The sequence below is a fragment of the Sinocyclocheilus grahami genome, unplaced genomic scaffold (assembly GCF_001515645.1).
Source record: "Sinocyclocheilus grahami isolate Dianchi unplaced genomic scaffold, SAMN03320097.WGS_v1.1 scaffold331.1, whole genome shotgun sequence".
In the NCBI taxonomy this organism is placed as follows: Eukaryota; Metazoa; Chordata; class Actinopteri; order Cypriniformes; family Cyprinidae; genus Sinocyclocheilus; species Sinocyclocheilus grahami.
Window position 1 is genome coordinate 632,414 of NW_015505510.1, and position 19,389 is coordinate 651,802.

Genomic DNA, 19,389 nt, shown 5'->3' on the forward strand with positions numbered 1-19,389 from the left:
AATCCTAGTAAAGGAGATTAATCTTATAAGCAGGCATATACACTGAACAAAATTATAAACGCAACACTTTTGTTTTTGCCCCCATTTTTCATGAGCTGAACTCAAAGATCTAAGACTTTTTCTATGTACACAAAAGGCCTATTTCTCTCAAATATTGTTCACAAATCTGTCTAAATCGGTGTTAGTGAGCACTTCTCCTTTGCCGAGATAATCCATCCACCTCACAGGTGTGGCATATCAAGATGCTGATTAGACAGCATGATTATTGCACAGGTGTGCCTTAGGCTGGCCACAATAAAAGGCCACTCTAAAATGTGCAGTTTTACTGTATTGGAGGGTCCAGGGGGGTCCGAAAACCAGTCAGTGTCTGGTGTGACCAACATTTGCCTCGCGCAGTGCAACACATCTCCTTCGATTGATCAGGTTGTTGACTGTGGCCTGTGGAATGTTGGTCCACTCCTCTTCAATGGCTGCGCGAAGTTGCTGGATATTGGCAGGAACGGGACTGTGACGTAACCCCTTGACCCTTTCTTAACAATGTGCGGCCTATTACATAATTTCCTTACTGCAACTCAAGTCCATTTTTAAAAGCTAAAACAGGAACTAATAAATTAATTTGTAAACAATCAAGTCATAACACTTTCTTTTTGCATCAACATAAAAAAAATGTTTGAGCTGGGACTACTTTTTATCCAAAAGATGGACTTTTCACTGGAAAACACACACCTGCTATTTTGCTAATTCTATGGGTGCTGCTAACGGTGTAGAAATTACACTGTGCACTTTCAAGGGTGCATAATGTATGTTCAAGATTCTCAGCTCATTTACTACCTGCTCTATAAAGCGCATACTTTCAGTCTTTAAATGCTATAAAATCCGACTCAATGGAGATATGTCAGTGAATGGAAAATATGAATCAAGGATCGTTTTGTATCGGGTTTTAACCTTTCAGTCCCTTTTTCAGGCTTTTCATCATCGATCTCTGCATGAGGAGGTTGGGAACCGTTTCTACAAGAGGGCAAAGAAATGGCATCACATAGTCCTTAAATATGCTGCCACCACCATGTAAGCGTTCCTTTTCATCTTTTAACTTCTTTATTTCTTCCTTGAGGTTATAAGCTTCGTCCTTGAAGCCTTTCTTTAGCATTTCCTCCTGCTCCTTCAGTTTACTCTCAATGGCTCTGTCCATCTCCTGCTGCTGCTGCTCCTTCTCCTTGTTGAAGCTCTCCTGCATTTGTTTTACCCTGTCCTCATGCCGCACTTTCTGTCTCCATCATTTTTTCCGCTCTCAATTAGTTTCTCCTCCTCTTCTTTCAACTTCTGTTTCAGCAGAGCTGCATTCTCTTTCTCTTCTGAACATTCAGTCAAGACAGAAAGAATATGAAATGACAATTATAAAATAACCTCAACCCTAAGCAATTCAGATTTAAGTGTTTAAGGTGCCTACATTCTGTGCTTCAAAAAGCCTAGTATAAACTTACTATTCATTTGTTTCTCATTTTCAGTGAGTTTATTATCCATGCAGAGGATGCTGTTTGCTTCAGGTTAAAGATTCAAATGAATGAAACTTTTCATTTGGTAAAACACTCACATTGGCCAGTAACTATGTGTCTTCCTTGCAGTCTTTTCACATCACTGTTGACAAACATGTAGTCACAGAAATGTCCCGTGACCTCCATAAATTGTTGTGCAAGGTCCTGGTCTTGTAAGATCTCCAGGCGTGTCATGTCTTGGTGCGAGGTAGCGGGAAACGGGAACACAAAACACTTCCGGCTAGGGAAATAACGCTTGATACATTCACGAGGCAGATTGTAGTCTCTAATTTTCTTACTCACACCTAAAAAGAGATTATTCAGGAAAGAGAAAGAAATATTCACCAAATCAGTGGCACTGAGGCAGTCAACATACTTCATTTGCATTTTTCAGGCATTGTTAATTTACAGAAATACATACACGAATATTCAAATAGGCTGTGAGTGCAGACAAATATGTAGTCCAGTAATGAAATAGCAATCATACCAGTTTCGTATGTAGTCTAGATTGCAGGCATCAGTAGTTATTTTAAAGACCACACAGAACGGATATCATGGGCCAGTGAGCCTATTCGTGTTTATTTTTATAATGTTTTTTAATTCAAATTCTACTCCAGAATAGAAATGAATCCAGTAGGTGGGCAAATAATTATTTTAACCTTCCTGTAGCTCAAATAGAGAATGGTGCTACCAATGCCAATATCATGGGTTTAATTCCCAGGGTAACCAAGAATTAATATGCTTATACTGTAACTAAAACTTATACTGTATAGCTGCTTTGGAAAACAGCTACTGCCAAATGTGTAAATGTAATTCTGTCTTTAATACCTTTCCTCATATTAAGGGCAAATTCAAGGTAATCGTCATCTGTCACTTTCTTCCAATCAATTTCCAAATCCAAGGTGAAACCTCTCACGACCCATGTAGCATTCCCAGCAGAACAGATGCACTTTACTCTCCATGAACTTGTGTTTACAAAGGGTTTAATCTTCAAAAAACACTGTAAGAGCTGCATAAAAACAAACAAAGTGTCATTAGACATCTTCCTGCAAATTATAAATAAATGTCCAAAACATACCTATAAACTAATAGATACACAGTTGCAATATGATTGGCCTACTTCATAAATAGTGTGACAATAAATCACATCAATCTCCTTTTAGAGTGCAATGAGAACTAAATGAAACACCTGAGTTAACAATGAATTAATTTTGGTACAACTGATGATATCAAGTTAGTGAGAAAAACATAAAACATATAAAATGACCAAATAAAGACCTGATTTACTGTAAACAATCTATCTTGAGTGCAAACCAAGAGAAACTATAACATTGACGAGGCAATAATACACTGTTCTGCTTAAGACAGTAACAATGAATCACACTCTCTGAATAACAATAGCAAATTAAATGGTCATCACTGATATTCGAAACTTGCACATATGTTAATGACCCGCTAAACGTAAGTTAATAGCTTCAGAGGAGATCGCTAAAATAAACACTTCAAAGTTTACCACACAGCACGTAATTAAAACGGTAACTTGTGCCCTTCATCAGCCAGGAGCTAAGAGATAAGAAACCTTTTAAGCGTATATTTGTAGAGCGTGTACCCAAAAGTTCATCTTTCTTCTCTGTAACGTTAGTCAGAATGACGCTTCACGTACAAAAAAGTGCGCCAATGTACACACACAGACACAGCACCACTGCACTTCCGTTTCAGATTTCGAAATAAAAGCGTGAGGCAAGAAACGCAAACACTCTTGAAAAACAAACAAGCACACAATGTCCACACTAAGCACTCTGCGAAAATCACCAACCAAAACAAAAACAAATAAATAGTTATTTAGTAACATTTGGCTCGATTTAATAATTAAGTCCTTTCTTGACTATTCCATGGCAACACCGCCCTCTATGGCTGGAAGTAAAGGTGTCGACCCACTTCAATGAATTGGGGATTTAATGGTCATTTACAACCCAGATGAATGATGGGAAAAACCGCACAAACTCAGAATCTTCTCCTTCCTCCTCATCATCTGCTGCTGCTGTCGATCTGATCTTGATCTGCTCAGCGAGATCAACAACGTAGCTGCAGCACATTAAGGAATAACAACATCTTGTAAAGTGTAGGCTATATCCAGTATATATGAAAGAGGAATGGGTTATGTGGTTAAAGGATACTGAAGCTTTTCCACTGCAGTGTTATCAATAGTGCCACGGCTGTTGTACACCAATGTGCTGCTGAGCAGAACAGCCAGACAGAAGATCCAGCCGTCATTCTTAGAGTCTCCCTGAAACACACAGAGTCTTCAGATCAAAGTATTCATTCAGAACACAATACAACTTAATACTGTTCCTTCTGAGGTACTAATGGCAAACTGAGACTGGGAAATTATTAGTAGTAGTTAGTGACTGTGCTCACCTTTGCCACGTCCCCAAGTCCTTCGGTGTCCAGAAGCACAAGAGTGTGTCCTTCTTTATTAGGGTGAGGGACACACCACATCCAGATGCCTTTAGTCTTTGATTCAATAGTGCTGCCCAGAGCAAAGCCTGAGACAATAACATTATTATTATGCAGTTACTGTTTTCAGATGTTCTCATTATCATATCAACATATACTGCACTTGAGAAGGACTTTAAGCATTTTCTCTCACCGGACTGTTGTCCTGCTAGGCGGTTCATAAGGTAAGATTTCCCCGTACGGTAGAGTCCCACCACAGACACCACCACCACCGGCTCATTGATCCCATCCAGAATATCTTTGGCCTCTTTTCTCACACGCAGCCGCCCATTTTCATCATTTTCAATGAGACACACTGGAGCTGGCATGTACTTACTACAAGACACGATCCTACGTAAAAACCATACACACAAAATCAAACAGACTTAACGCACAGTGTCAATATGAGTCTGAGTTTCAGCATAGCTGTGATAAACTGCAGCTAGGTTGGGCTGCATTATGATATTACAGCTCTTGATCAAGTAGTATTTCTTGCATTTTAGTCTGTGTGTAATGTCTCTAAATTTGCTGCTGTAATTAAAGAAATATTGCAAATCTTCAGGCCTGTGTAAACCACTGCATCTACATACAATTAAAGAGAAACAGCTTAACATATCTTCTGCCTATAAGTTTCTTATCCTCTGCTCTATGCATGATATTGATTGAAAAAAATGCACTGTCACTGGCCGATCTCTAATGGAGGAGTCGAAAGTGAAAGAGTTTTCAGATTCAGTTTACACTGACAAACAACAGCTCTGTCTGTTATCTGAAACCCCCTGCACATGGGCTCTGTAGAATAATAAAACACATGTGCATGATTATTTATTTATCTATTTAGACAGAAATTTCATTCCAGTCATAACTGTTCTTTTTTTTGTTTTGTTATGGAAGCCCTTCCCATTATTAATTTGCATTTCAGTTTGAATTATAGCCTTTATACATTAGTTTCATTCCTCTGCAGTGGAATAATTGGAGAATATGTGGAGTAGCTGTTTAAGCAGTGCTGTGCTGCCCCCTGGCTACAGTATAATTGACAGCTCTTTTTATTATTACATATAGTGTTCATTAGAATTTGGTCTGAAAATACCAAATATACCAAAAGGGCAGTAAAATACCAAAAGACAAATAAAATAAAACAAGATCCAAACAATCCAAAATAATAAACTAAGAATGGTTGTTTTGATATCTTTTTATTCATATCTATGCATATGATGATATCAGTAGATTTCACAGAGTTCACTTAAATATGAAAAGCAATCTTGAAATATGGAAGGTGATTACAAACATTTGAATTACTACATTAGACTGTAGGCCTATGATTATGTGTTTTAAGAGATTTTATTTCTAATGTCTGCTTAAGTAATTTAAAGAGGAGAAAAATAGATCTTACCTCTGCTTGTCTTCGGTCGTGGATGGTTCTGACTGAAGCTCGTGTATAAATACTGAAGAGGTGGTCAGCGCCGTCTCAGAAGCCCACTCCCAGAAAGTCCGTAAAATGAGGTGATTTTCGTGAAATCGTGATGCTGCAGAACGACTTCTTGAGCAAGGTGAGCTATTGCAGAATAAAGATAGGAGGTCTAGTCGTCCTCATCCATATGAATTTGAGGTGATTGAGTTGGTGGTCGTATATAAATATGGATTTTGACGAACTCTTTTATTAACAAATGGGGTAGTTTATGAATTATACTACATTTAACGTTTGTTAAAATGTTTACATATGCTTTGTGTGTGTGTGTGTGTGTGTGTGTACTGTTTATATATCCTGGTGGGGACTTAAACCTGACTACACACAGACTCATGGGGACTCGTGTCACGGTGGGGACCTAAATTGTGGTCCCCACTGGTACAAAAGCTTATAAATCATACAGAATTAAGTTTTTTGAAAATCTAAAAATGCAGAAAGGTTCCTGTAAGGGGTAGGTTTAGGGGTAGGGTTGGTGTAGGGCAATAGAATATACGGTCTGTACAGTAGAAAAACCATTACGCCTATGGAGAGTCCCCACAAGGATAGCTGAACTAACTCTTTTATTAACAAATGGGGTAGTTTATGAATTATACTACATTTAACGTTTGTTAAAATGTTTACATATGCTTTGTGTGTGTGTGTGTGTGTGTGTGTGTACTGTTTATATATCCTGGTGGGGACTTAAACCTGACTACACACAGACTCATGGGGACTCGTGTCACGGTGGGGACCTAAATTGTGGTCCCCACTGGTACAAAAGCTTATAAATCATACAGAATTAAGTTTTTTGAAAATCTAAAAATGCAGAAAGGTTCCTGTAAGGGGTAGGTTTAGGGGTAGGGTTGGTGTAGGGCAATAGAAAATATGGTTTGTACAGTAGAAAAACCATTACGCCTATGGAGAGTCCCCATAAACCATAAAAACAAACCTGTGTGTGTGTGTGTACTGTTTATATATCCTGGTGGGGACTTAAACCTGACTACACACAGACTCATGGGGACTCGTGTCACGGTGGGGACCTAAATTGTGGTCCCCACTGGTACAAAAGCTTATAAATCATACAGAATTAAGTTTTTTGAAAATCTAAAAATGCAGAAAGGTTCCTGTAAGGGGTAGGTTTAGGGGTAGGGTTGGTGTAGGGCAATAGAAAATATGGTTTGTACAGTAGAAAAACCATTACGCCTATGGAGAGTCCCCATAAACCATAAAAACAAACCTGTGTGTGTGTGTGTGTGGCCTACTGTCGCAGCAGATGATAGGATCGTGAGCTCTCGGTTTCGAGTTCACTTTCTTTCTTTGAAATTGGATGGCACGTGAGTTTATCACCTATGCCAGTTTGATGAAAGAGCCGTTGAGAGAAAGATAAAGAGACGTTTTTTCTTTTTCTTTAGTGAGCCTTTATGATTTAGCAAGTTAGGCAAAGCACATCAAAACGTCCAATAATTGGAGAAGAGAAGCTGCAGCCTGAAGATCTCTAAATGAGTGTGGGAAGTCTGGGAACTCCAAAACGGGGTGGGAGCTCAAAAACAGGGCATGGCTACCTCCCATTGACGGACAGAAACATGAAAAGGGGTTCTTATTTGTGCATGGTTTCCTTTCCTCGCGTCTTAGCTACTACACCCGCCTTAGGATATGAGGGAAGAATGCAAAGTGCTCGTGAACAGTTTTCTTTAATCACCACAGGTACCTATGAAGTAGCCTAAATTAAGTTTAATAAAAGGAACACAGGTTCCACTTGAACTTCAGCCAAACAGAAAACACAATGAACTCATTGAATTACGTAAATCAAATTTTAGAACAGGAACACCGACTTCAACTCACTGCTGATATATAGGCTAGCTATTTACCCTTACAACAGTAGGCCTATTATAACAAAATTATAATACATAATACATAAAAGCTTTGCAAAAACACATTAAAAGTAAAACAATAAATATGAGAAAATATGAAAACAAATATTAAAATATTTAGATATATAAAACAAATAGGCCCTATGATTAATATTTTTCAAACTGTAACATTTAACAAACTGAGTAAAGTAATTACAACTTTTCACATTTTATGTTTATGCTTTTGGAAATTAATCTTTTCTATTCTTTAATCTAGCTTATTTTGTATTTTAGGCTCATTTTGACCACAATGTATGCACTTTCTGTGCGTGACCAACAAGTATAGCTCGCAGCGCCCTCTGCTGGTTAAAATGATCACAATCATACGATTGCCAGCTGGCTGCTCGGGTTTTACTTTTATTTGCCTGTTGTTTTTAACGTGCTGTAAAACGGGGACAGCACACCACTCCCTGAAAACGGGGACGTCTAGTCACCTGAACCCAGAGTCTATGTTTAGCTGTTTATGTTAAACGGGTGATTTCTGGGAAGCCGCTGGCTGCAGCCGTTGTCTCAGCGAATTGAACCAGCATACTTTCACTTTCACTCGCGGCAGCATCCGTGAGAGTGCGTGTCTGGCTAATTACTTATGAACAAAGACACACATTTAAGACGGAAGCAGCCTCGGAAGATCGGGTTTGTGCGGTTCTGAATTTAAGGACGGTTTCGTCTGTTCAAACAAATCGCTTTGCTAACGGTAGGCTATAAACAGCTTCTTTTTCTACATGCCTTTCAGTTATGTATTCAAATGTAAGTTTAATTTTTATTTTATATATGTTTTTGTTTTTGTTTCTGTGTGTAATTATGAAATTACTGGCTAATGCCTGTGTTGTGTTTTATTGTTGTTTTCTTTTGCAGAGTCATGGCGTGTGGCGGGTTCATGTCTGCTCCGGTGTGTTTTATTGAAAACGATGAAAAAGGGCAGCTGTGTGTGAGAAAAGAGGCCAAAGACATTCTGGATGGGCTCAATGAGCCGGTGGTGGTGGTGTCTGTGGTGGGACTCTACCGTACGGGGAAATCTTACCTTATGAACCGCCTGGCAGGACAACAGTCCGGTGAGAGAAAATGCTTGAAGTCTTTCTCATTAGCGGTGCATGCTGATATGATAATGAGGTTACGATAAATGAATACAGTCAAACCAAAAATTACTCAGACAGGCACCAGATATAGGCAAATTTTTATATGTTTTACTTGTGGATGCAGGACACTATAGTTAATTTATGTAAGTGAGGATAGCAAAATAAATTAAACTGTGACATATTATACCCAAAAATTCTTCATACAGTGGACTACCAGTAAAACTGATACAAAATTGGGACCAAACATTATTCAGTCCGAGTCTGGGGAAAAAACTGAAGTTGAGGTTTGCATGAAGCTGGGTGACAGCATGCCCAGGAGACTACAGGCTGTCATTAAGGCTAAGATAAATACTTTTTTCTCACTTCTGCTGACTGTCATACGTGCAAGCCGTTCCGTGCAGATGACGTAGGACGTATGCGTCGGGCACGCGCCTGTGAGATACGCTAATCTCGCAAGTTTGTTAACAGGAGCAAAGGAAGCAAAATTTCCATACTTTGCCAAAGGAAAACCAGTCTCCTCTTGACTTATATCAAAATCCTCCTACATTCTTCTTTACAAATCCTCGATTTGTACTTCTAATTCGTGACTGACATTTTGTTTTGCTGTCTCTCCTCCGTGCTTAGGCGTTCGTCACTAATCACCGGCACGTCCACCTGGAACGGCTTGCACGTATGACAGTCGGCAGAAATAAGAAAAAAATGATTTATAACATTTTAAATGTTAATTTTTCTTACAAAAATTCATCAATTCGCTACAGGAGGCCTTTATACACCCCCGGAACCGTGTGAGGCACGTTTTATTATGGATGCGCTTTATTTGATTACTTTTGGATTGTTGAACAAAAACACCTGCCTACTCCCATTCTATAGCTTGGAGGAGCAAGGATAATTTTTAATATAACTCCGATTGGATTCGTCTAAAAGAAGAAATCATATACACCTAGGATGCTTTGAGGGTGAGTAAAACATGGGCTAATTTTCATTTTTGGGAGAACTAACCCTTTAAGCAATGCTTGGTAATTGGTTGACCTAAATTGATGTTATCTAATTGTGTACTTAAATTTAACACCTGACAGCTGTTCAACCTAATTCATTACATACCTTTCTATCAAAGTTATCTGACATTATCAAGATTAATTTATTCTGACACAGTTTAACTCTGAGTTCTTTTCATATTTTATTACCATTTTCTAAACTATAGCGAATAAACTGATAATGTGAAAAATGTTGACGGTGTCTCAAATTTTGGTATGTGCAAAACAGTAACTGCACTAACATATCATTACAAATATTTTACACATAAAGACACAAACGATACATACACATAAAGATGCTTGATGTTTACAGTCATGCACAGTTGCATGAGTCTTCAGTCATAACAACTGCCCAATAAAACCCGTTTTATTTTACTTGGAGTGGTTGAGATTACATAAGGAAGTGAATAATACTCACTTTATCTCAGTTACTCATTATCTGACATTGCCGCTCACAGAATCATGACCGACTGAGGAAAGCACTTCAATAATGGCATCGGTATTGTAACTGAAAACTGTTGAATGATGCTGCATTCTCACCACTAAGTGCTGATGTATGTCCAAGGTAACTGGCATATTTGCCAAACCATCAATAAAAAAATAGGCACATCTCTAGAAGGCTGAATTCATTCAGCAGTTTTGGCATCATTGTTATATTTGTTGCTTAAAGAGAGCAAGAAATAGAAAATAATATTATTTATATTCAGAAAACGTTTGTCAGGTTGTGTTACCAAACATGCAAGAAACCATATTATGTGGTTCGCAATCACGTGACAATCATGAAAGAGAAAATGACGTCACAGAGAAGATATCACAGTCACTTTTCTTAGAAATAGAATATGTTTTTCAGAGAAAACTGACATGAATACAAAGATAAAATTTTTTCAGTTCTAGATTGGCATCTAGACTTTTAAAAGAGTTGTTTGCCATTTTGGGCATCCGTATTTGTGACCCTGTACCACAAAACCAGTAATAAGGGTCAATTTTTTAAATGATGATTTATACATAATCTGAAATCTAAATCTGTATGGTTTGTTAGGTTAGGACAATATTTGACTGAGATACAACTATTTGAAAATCTGGAATCTGAGGGTACAAAAAAATTTAAATATGGAGAAAATCGCCTTTAAAGTTGTCCAAATGAAGTTCTTAGCAATGCATATTACTAATCAAAAATTACGTTTTGATATATTTACGGTAGGAAATTTCCAAAATATCTTCATGGAACATGATCTTTACTTGATATCCTAATGATTTTTGGCATAAAAGAAAAATCGATAATTTTGACCCATACGATGCATTGCTGGCTATTGCTGTTACCCGTGCTACTTATGACTGGTTTGGTGGTCCAGAGTCACATTTGTCATTGACTTTAATAATGTGATTGTCTCAGGCTTTGCCCTCGGCAGCACTATTGAATCAAAGACCAAAGGCATCTGGATGTGGTGTGTCCCTCACCCTAATAAAGAAGGACACACTCTTGTGCTGCTGGACACAGAGGGACTTGGGGACGTGGAGAAGGTGAGTAGGAAAACCACAAAGCATCTATAGCAATGTTATCTCTATATAGCAATAAAATCTGCCATCACCTTATGCTTTCACTGTCCTTTAATTAATCACCAGACGAGAAGATTAACTGCACATAATTATTTGGCCTTTACATGGCCTTTTGCTACTAAATGTAAATAAGTGACCACTTACTGGCAATCACACATACTTTTAATATTTCAGGGGGATGAGAAACATGACACATGGATCTTCTGTCTTGCTGTTCTTCTCAGCAGCAGTCTAGTGTACAACAGCTTAGGCGTCATTGACAACATGGCACTGGAAAAGCTGCAGTATCCTTCTCACACACACACACACACACACACACACACATGATGTATTCAGAGTTAACAGTTAATAAATGGCACCAGTGTTATTCCTCCTGAACTGCGGTGAATGTAGCTACGTTACTGAGTTGACGGAGAACATTCGTGTGAAGGCAAAAGTGGGTCAACATGAGGACGAGTCGGCAGATTTCATGCGAGTTTTTCCATCGTTTGTCTGGGCTATTCGGGACTTTACTTTGGAACTGAAAAGGGGAGATAAACTAATAACATCAGATGAGTATCTGGAGGGTGCATTGAAACTCAAACCAGGTGAGATAAAGAGTTGACATTAAACACATACACAACATATTGTAAGAAAAAGTGAAGGCGTCGAAGATCTTGATGAAGAATAACTTTTATTACAGAATAGTAGTGACAAAGTACATGTAGTACCTTGGGTTCAATGGAGTCAGACTGAACCCCGAACATCCTAAGCTCAAACATTTTATACACTAGAGTTTACCCTCAATGTAAAGGAAGTTGCTCCTGTTGTTACAGCTGTGGTCTGTATGTTAATTAAGTTCTGACACCCCTTTGTCTGAGGTGGTTCTCAGTGTCCCACACCTGCTCCCATTCTACAATTGGTCACCATTTGCTCAGGATGTGATCATCCCAAGTGATCTACAAACAACATAACTGTTGACTTTCTTCTTCTCTATAATAATTAAGCCATTTTGGAATCTGGGTCAGGGCAGACTATAGATTCTTACAGTCCCCCCTCTGATGCTCTTGGCCCAAAAGAAGCATCACACTCACTCCCATTACACAGATTACACCTCCCTTACAGGGCAGGTGCCCAGTGGCGGTGAAGCCCTGCCTTAGGTTGCCCCCCTCTGGCCAAAGGAGAATCTTACCCGTCACTGAGTCTACACCTCATGCACACTGGTTGTCGCTCCATCCAATTAGGCAAAATTATCATAGGGACTTCTCTCAAATTTGGCAAAATGGCACACAAACATTTTTTGGGGGTTTGGGAGAGGAGCATTTGAGAACCATAACAGCAAAAGAGATTTTCTAAATGTACTAAACATTATGACAGTACAAACCTAGCCAAAGGCCAAAAGAGCAAAAACATCAATCAACAGGCAACATAGTGTGTGTGTGTGTGTGTGTTTGTGTCTGTGTGTTTTTTTTGTGTTTTCATTTTGTCACTTGCATTGTGTCCATTCTGGTTCTGATGATCACTCTGTTCTTTAAGAAGTCCCTTCTCTTGTGGAAGTCCCCTGGCTCCACTGGCCCTGCTGGCCTTCTTGAAGTCCTTTTTCTTCTGGAAGTCCCCTGGCTCCACTGGCTTTGCTGGCCTTCTTGTCCTTCAGATGACCGGATCATCTTTCTCCAGTATCTCAATGCTTATACCTGAAATGAGATCGAAAAGAAGAGGTCCCCCCCCCCTTTCCCCCACAATAATCTTTTCTCATTCAAACCCAAAGCTACAGAAATTTAATCACAGAATGCAATTAAATAATTTCTCATTAATTAAATTTAAATATTAATGCCATTAACACATTTCCAAAAAATGATAAAGAATCACCCCCCTTTTGATAGTAAACATATTTTCTAAAACATAATACTATCATAAAACTATTCCTACAATTCACATCAGCATCTGCTTGTGACTGAGCTACAGTCATGTTGTTCATGCAGTGCTGTGTCTGGCAAGGTGTGAATAGCTTCTTCCTTATTTCCTTTCAACAGTGCCAACTGGGTTTCTAAACTGCCTATCTTCTTAAACAAATCACGATAGCTCATCCTTCCTTTGTGTGAAAAGTGACACTGTCTTGCCTTGTGTCTCAAACTTCCAAATCATCTGAGGAATTATGTCGACTGACTAATGGCTTCCTTACAGTTCTTCTCCTCATATTCAGAACTGGATTGAACATTTACCAACTGTCTAGCTGTCCCTTCATACAAACATCTAAATTTGAGAATGAAATTTCTTTTCTCAATTTCACTATCTGTTCCTTCAAAATAATCTCTTCAGCCTCACAATTTCTCAATGACATGACATAGAATTTAGCTTGACAATTTAGCAACTTGTTTTCAGTTTGAATTTCTTCTAATCTTTTCTTAGTTACCTTGTATGAGGCAAAAAGAGCTTAAAGTGCATTAGCAACTTTTTCCTCTTTGTTTTTAGGCATTTTGGGACAATTTTTTAATCGAGACATAGCCCACTCGTTAGGGTCATCTGCCTTCTCTATCCCATCAAACATTCCCACTGAGCCGTGGTTAGCGATGTATTTAACTATCAACTCTGCCATTTTCACAATCTTATTGAATTGTGTTCAGCAATTCAATAGGCTTCTTTTCCTTCACTGACTGAACATTATCTATAGTTTCTTTAAGATACCTGTTAGTCTATGAACAAGATAGTCACACTACGTTGGGTCTCTAAACTTTTCTACACTAAACTGTTAAAAATGTAACACTGTCACAGTAGCCTACGTCGGACAAAACCGCACTACTTCAGGTTTTATGTTATATTTTTAAAACAGTTTACTTAGCCACAGTAGTCGGGCTAATCAACACAAAAACACCATAGTTATGAAATAATTCTGTAACCACACTGCATCGGGTCAATTCAGTTACTTTAGAATTTCATCAGAATTATCACAACTCTGTTTCAGTTACTTTAGAAACAATAGGTCTAATATAACTCTGCTACCACACTGTGTCAGGCTGATTCAATTACTTTAGAATCTTAACAGAATTATAACAGCTTCAACTTCTGCAACTGTTAAAAAATATATATATATATAACTATGTTTGTCACAGTACATCGGACAAAACCACAGTACGTCGGGTCTTCTTTTTTTTGTTATATTTTCTCAAACAGCCTTTTTGTAGCCACAGTTCCTCGGGCTCAAAATAATATTTATCAGATCAAAACAGTGCCACAATACATCGGGCAAAAACCACACTGCTTCGGGTTACTGCTTTAAACTTAAGAGTCGCGGTACGTCGGACTCACTATACTATAACACAACTATCATGAAATAATTCTGTGATCACACTACGTCGGATCAATTTAGTTACTTTAGAATTCAATCAGAATTATAACATCTTCACAGTCCGTTTCAATTACATTAGAAATTCAGACACAATAGATCTAATACAACTCTGCCACCACACTGCGTCGGGTTGATTCAATTACTTTAGAATCTTAACAGAATTATAAGAGACCAACAACAAGTTTCAGTTACTTTAGAAACTTTAAACTTAAGCACTTTGCTTCAGTTACTTTAGAAACAACGATTCCAATACAGCTCTGCCACCACATTACGTCGGGTTAATTCAGTTCCGTTAGAATTTTAAACAGAATTGTACTGAATAGGCTTAATAACTCCTCCTGCTAATACTGAATAAACTTATCTTCTATCCTTACAATTTATTTTCTAGATTTTTTTAAACGAAGGGGTTTCCCTGACCAATCCAGCAAAAAGAAGAATAAACCGCATTTCTTACCTTTTTCCTGCTTTTTGGAAATTCCTGGCTGGCTCGCCAATGTAAGAAAAAGTGAAGACGTTGAAGATCTTGATAAAGAATAACTTTTATTACAGAATAGTAGTGACAAAGTACATGTAGTACCTTGGGTTCAATGGAGTCAGACTGAACCCCGAACATCCTAAGCTCAAACATTTTATACACTAGAGTTTACCCTCAATGTAAAGGAAGTTGCTCCTGTTGTTACAGCTGTGGTCTGTATGTTAATTAAGTTCTGACACCCCTTTTGTCTGAGGTGGTTCTCAGTGTCCCACACCTGCTCCCATTCTACAATTGGTCACCATTTGCTCAGGATGTGATCATCCCAAGTGATCTACAAACAATATAACTGTTGACTTTCTTCTTCTCTATAATAAAGCCATTTTGGGAAATGAGCATGATCAAACATATTGTGGAGTGGAATCTGGGTCGGGGCAGACTATAGATTCTTACAATATTCTTTTACTAACAGGTATAGGCCTATATGCCATCACAGACAACTTTTGTCATGTTGAAAAACGTCAAAATCATTAGTCAAAAATGCAGAAATAACAAGCTTTCAAAACTGATTTCTCACTTCAAACTAATAGAGCTAAGCCAGTGCTGATAGATGGGTTGCTAAAAGAAAACAGCAACGTTGAAGGCTCAAAAGTGCCAATCAACCTACAAATGGCCTACTAAAACTTAAAACAGGATAGAAAAATGTATTTTAACATTTCAAAAACAGCACAGTTTTTGGTATAACATAAGTGTCCATTACATACAGTAAATTAGCACTCATAATATATTCAATATATGTTATGATTTCATAATTATCTGATTTTAGGTAGCTCACCTCTGACTGTGCAGTATAACCTGCCCCGTAGTTGTTTGCGCAAATTCTTTGCGGTGAGGAAGTGCTTTGTGTTCCCTCGGCCTGCTAGTACGCAAAACATGAGGAGAATGGAGCAGCTGACTGAGAAAGAGCTGGAGTCAGAGTTCCTTGAGCAGGCAAACACCTTCTGCTGTTACGTCTACAACAATGCAGAACCAAAAACAGTCACTGGAGGCCGTACAATTACTGGAACAGGTGTGTGTCTTCACAAAATCCCTTAAAGAGAAATAAATGATGACAGTTCTGAATCTCTTCTGAGAACCAATGATTAGTGGACTGTGTATAAAAGAACAAACAGTTGACTGAACTATGGAGTTGTTTCCTGACAGCTCTGGGTAATCTTGCTGAGGTTTATGTAGAGGCGATCCGCAGCGGGAATGTTCCGTGTCTGGAGAACGCAGTGGTGTCTCTAGCTAAGATCCAGAACGTCCGTGCAGTGGAGGAGGCCCTGCAGCTCTACATGATCGAGATGCTCAGCATGGCTCAGCTTCCTATGCGCCCAGAAGAACTGTCCGACATCCACACAGATGCAGAGAAGAAGGCCATTGAAGTTTTCATCACCATGTCCTTCAATGACAATGAACAGACATACCATCAAGAGCTCATGGTAAAGTGCCTTCTGCATACAGACCAAACAAAATTAGGGACAAACAGGGAAACTACTTAGAGATCAACTTGAAACTGTACTTGAAATCTGAACTATACTGTGTCCTAGAAAACCATTTTTACCTTTCTGTCAGTTATAAAAAAATCTTCAGAAATGCAGCAGATAAAGCTTGAATTGAACTGGACACATTCATTTACAAAATGCTGTGACCATTTCTCAACAGAACATTTATAAAGAACTATCATAGACATCTTTTCTTTTGCAAAATTTGCATTATCTAAAAAAATGCATGCACAAATACACACAAAAAATATTGCAGCCTGTTGTTTTACAAATTTTCATTTAATGTAACTGAATAATGAAATGGTTTACATATTATGCATTTATGCATGTGTAGTGTAATGAAAACATTTAATTAAAAGTATTTAAATGCATGAACCTTTAAAACTTGTACTACTCTTGTATTGATGATAGTGATTCAAGTAATGGAGATTCAATCCATGTACAATATTCTGTCTTCTTCTCATGATTTAGGGAAAGATTCATAATGAATATCAGGATATGTGCCAGCAGAATCATGAAGCGTCTCGCATGCAGTGTGAGGAGCTTCTGCGTGATGTGTTTGATAAGCTGGAAAAAAGCATTTCTAACGGATCATACTTGAAACCTGGAGGATACCGACAGTACTGGGACACACTCAGACATCTGACCAATGACTACAGAGCAAGAACACACTCACAAATAATGGTACAGTTCAAACATGCATGCTTTGCTCACATTTAATTGTTCCGGAAGGTCACAACAGCAGCTAGCAGCTCTGATAAACATCTTTAATGCTGACGTGGTAACAGTAATGAAACAGTAAATAAAAACATTTACTCACTCCCAGGTTTGCAAAAATCTGTCTGCTGTTGTTATTTTCCTTAAAGCACAAAACTAAAATTTCTGAAGGATGTACATGTTACTTTTTATCCAAATGTGATAAACATCTTTAATGCTGACGTGGTAACAGTAATGAAACTAAAACATAAAAACATTTACTCACTCCCAGGTTTGCAAAAATCTGTCTGCTGTTGTTATTTTCCTTAAAGCACAAAACTAAAATTTCTGAAGGATGTACATGTTACTTTTTATCCAAATAACAGTTTGTAATGATCAGGGCTGTCAAACTTGAAACCTTGAAAAAAAAAAAAAAAGAACAACAGCCACAACACCACCACCATGAATGACTAATGGACTGATGTGCTTTATTCCAAGTTATCTGATGACACTAATATTATATGGCTTCAGAAGATGTTTATTATAGTACACAAGTAATCTGGGCAACTTTTATGGTACTTTAATGGTTTTATGGTACTTTAAATGTTTTCATTTACAACTTGACAGCCATGGTAAGCAGCATCAACATTCCTTATGGAAAAATTATAAAAAATTAAATTATAAAAATGTTGATATATTTGGGCAAACCCTTTTTTTTTTTAAGTATGATTTGTTGCAATCACAGCAAAACTCCAGTTGATATTTTAAATGATTACAAATGTGTTTTTCTCCACAGAGTGAAGAAGTGTTGAGTACATATTTGAGAGCAAAAGAAGAAGCTGGAAATATGATTCTACAAGCTGACCAATCTCTCAGCACAGCGGAACAGGAGAATGAGGGTACAATTTAAATCAGCTGCACACTTATCTATCAAGCAAGGCTCTCAATAATACACAAGACAGTACAAGGACTTAAATGAGAGCACAGAAGAGTAACAAACAGATTTTGTGATTAATATTCTGTTTAGTAGCTGTAACTCCGGCTTTCATTACTAAATACCTGTTTTGTGTATTGTCTAATCCTTCGCTTTTTCAATACAGTGCAAAGACTAAAGAATGAAATTCTGGAGCAGCGGCAAAAAGGTCTAGAGGAACAGAACCTGTTACAGGAGCGGGCGTTTAAAGACATGCAGAGATCTCATGATGAGCATGTGAATCAGATCATTCATCAGATGGAGAGAGAGCAGGAAAGGATCAGCAGAGACAATGAACGAGTCCTGGAAGCAAAATTGAAGGTAAAACAGGATACAGAAGAAAAAGAAAACAGAAAAAAATGTCACATGTTTAATGCTGTGCTTGAAGGAGTACATAAAGTCTGTAAGACCAATGGAATCTGTACATGTTTGACTTGTTAGAATTAATTGCTTAATGCTTAAGGTTTATTGTATTGTACTGTTTTTGGAAAATAAATATAACACTGTTTATGGTCAAGTTTATGAGTAGACTTTCTTAATTCAGTTGCTGTTTGTGTTGCAGGAAAGAGAAGCTCTTCTACAGCAGGGCTTTCAGCAGGAGGCTGCCCGGATGCAGCGTGATATTGACAGCCTAAAATCAGACATGAATAAACAGGAGACGTCCCAACCCTCCACGACGAGGAAGGTTTTGGATGGTATCGGCACTGCAGCGACTTTGTTGTTGCCAGGTTTCCTTCCTAAATTAGCTGGTGTTGGTCTGTCCTTGTTTTCAAAACTATTTTGAAAATGGACATACATTATTGACATATTTAACACATACATACATGCATGCATATATATATATATAGTTTGTTCTCATATTATATGCCATATTAACTGACAAGCGAGCACCATTTGTTATGAACTATGAACAAAGCTGCTGTTATCAGAGTGACTGCCGCCTTCCATGTAGTGTTAAAATGATTCACAAAATCAATGAATCCTGATATAAATCTTCCTGGGAACCTTCCAGTTAGGCTATGACATGTGGCCAAATTATGGCCGAAATCTATGTCCAGTAACAGCTTTGACATCAAACAATAGTGTTGTACTTTCTTTGTGTTTAAATGTTTAGTTAACAGATCAAATGTTCTTAAACTGAGTTAAGAGTGTATTCACTTTTTTGTTTGCTTGTAATCAGATGGGGAAAAAATGCTGTTTATTTCGACATTCTTATAGGCTAAATGTGGTGACTGCAGTTTTCTTTGAAATATAATAAACGTTTCTTTTGATTGAGGCTGATTGTGTATATATGACAATGTGTCGACTTGGCATTGAGTATATATTTATA

General features: G+C 37.9%; 1 protein-coding gene and 1 pseudogene across 2 annotated transcripts in view; one reads left to right on the forward strand and one right to left on the reverse strand.

Moving 5' to 3' along the window:
- Positions 1–511: 511 nt before the first annotated feature.
- On the reverse strand, positions 512–4,357 carry LOC107602603 (guanylate-binding protein 1-like; annotated as a pseudogene).
- Positions 4,358–7,723: 3,366 nt separating this feature from the next.
- LOC107602627 (guanylate-binding protein 1-like) overlaps positions 7,724–19,389 on the forward strand; it is a 28,600-nt gene continuing 16,934 nt past the window's right edge. The window contains exons 1-11 of one of the 2 annotated variants that reach the window (XM_016295180.1): positions 7,724–8,076; positions 8,238–8,434; positions 10,886–11,013; positions 11,224–11,333; positions 11,443–11,636; positions 15,673–15,915; positions 16,050–16,327; positions 16,862–17,074; positions 17,883–17,985; positions 18,187–18,380; positions 18,622–19,136. In XM_016295180.1, the coding sequence (XP_016150666.1) occupies positions 8,242–8,434; positions 10,886–11,013; positions 11,224–11,333; positions 11,443–11,636; positions 15,673–15,915; positions 16,050–16,327; positions 16,862–17,074; positions 17,883–17,985; positions 18,187–18,380; positions 18,622–18,843 (1,878 nt within the window). In that variant the 5' untranslated portion in view covers positions 7,724–8,076; positions 8,238–8,241 and the 3' untranslated portion in view covers positions 18,844–19,136. Of the gene's footprint in view, positions 8,077–8,237; positions 8,435–10,885; positions 11,014–11,223; positions 11,334–11,442; positions 11,637–15,672; positions 15,916–16,049; positions 16,328–16,861; positions 17,075–17,882; positions 17,986–18,186; positions 18,381–18,621; positions 19,137–19,389 lie in introns of those variants that run through there. The other variant, XM_016295181.1, reaches the window with a different exon arrangement.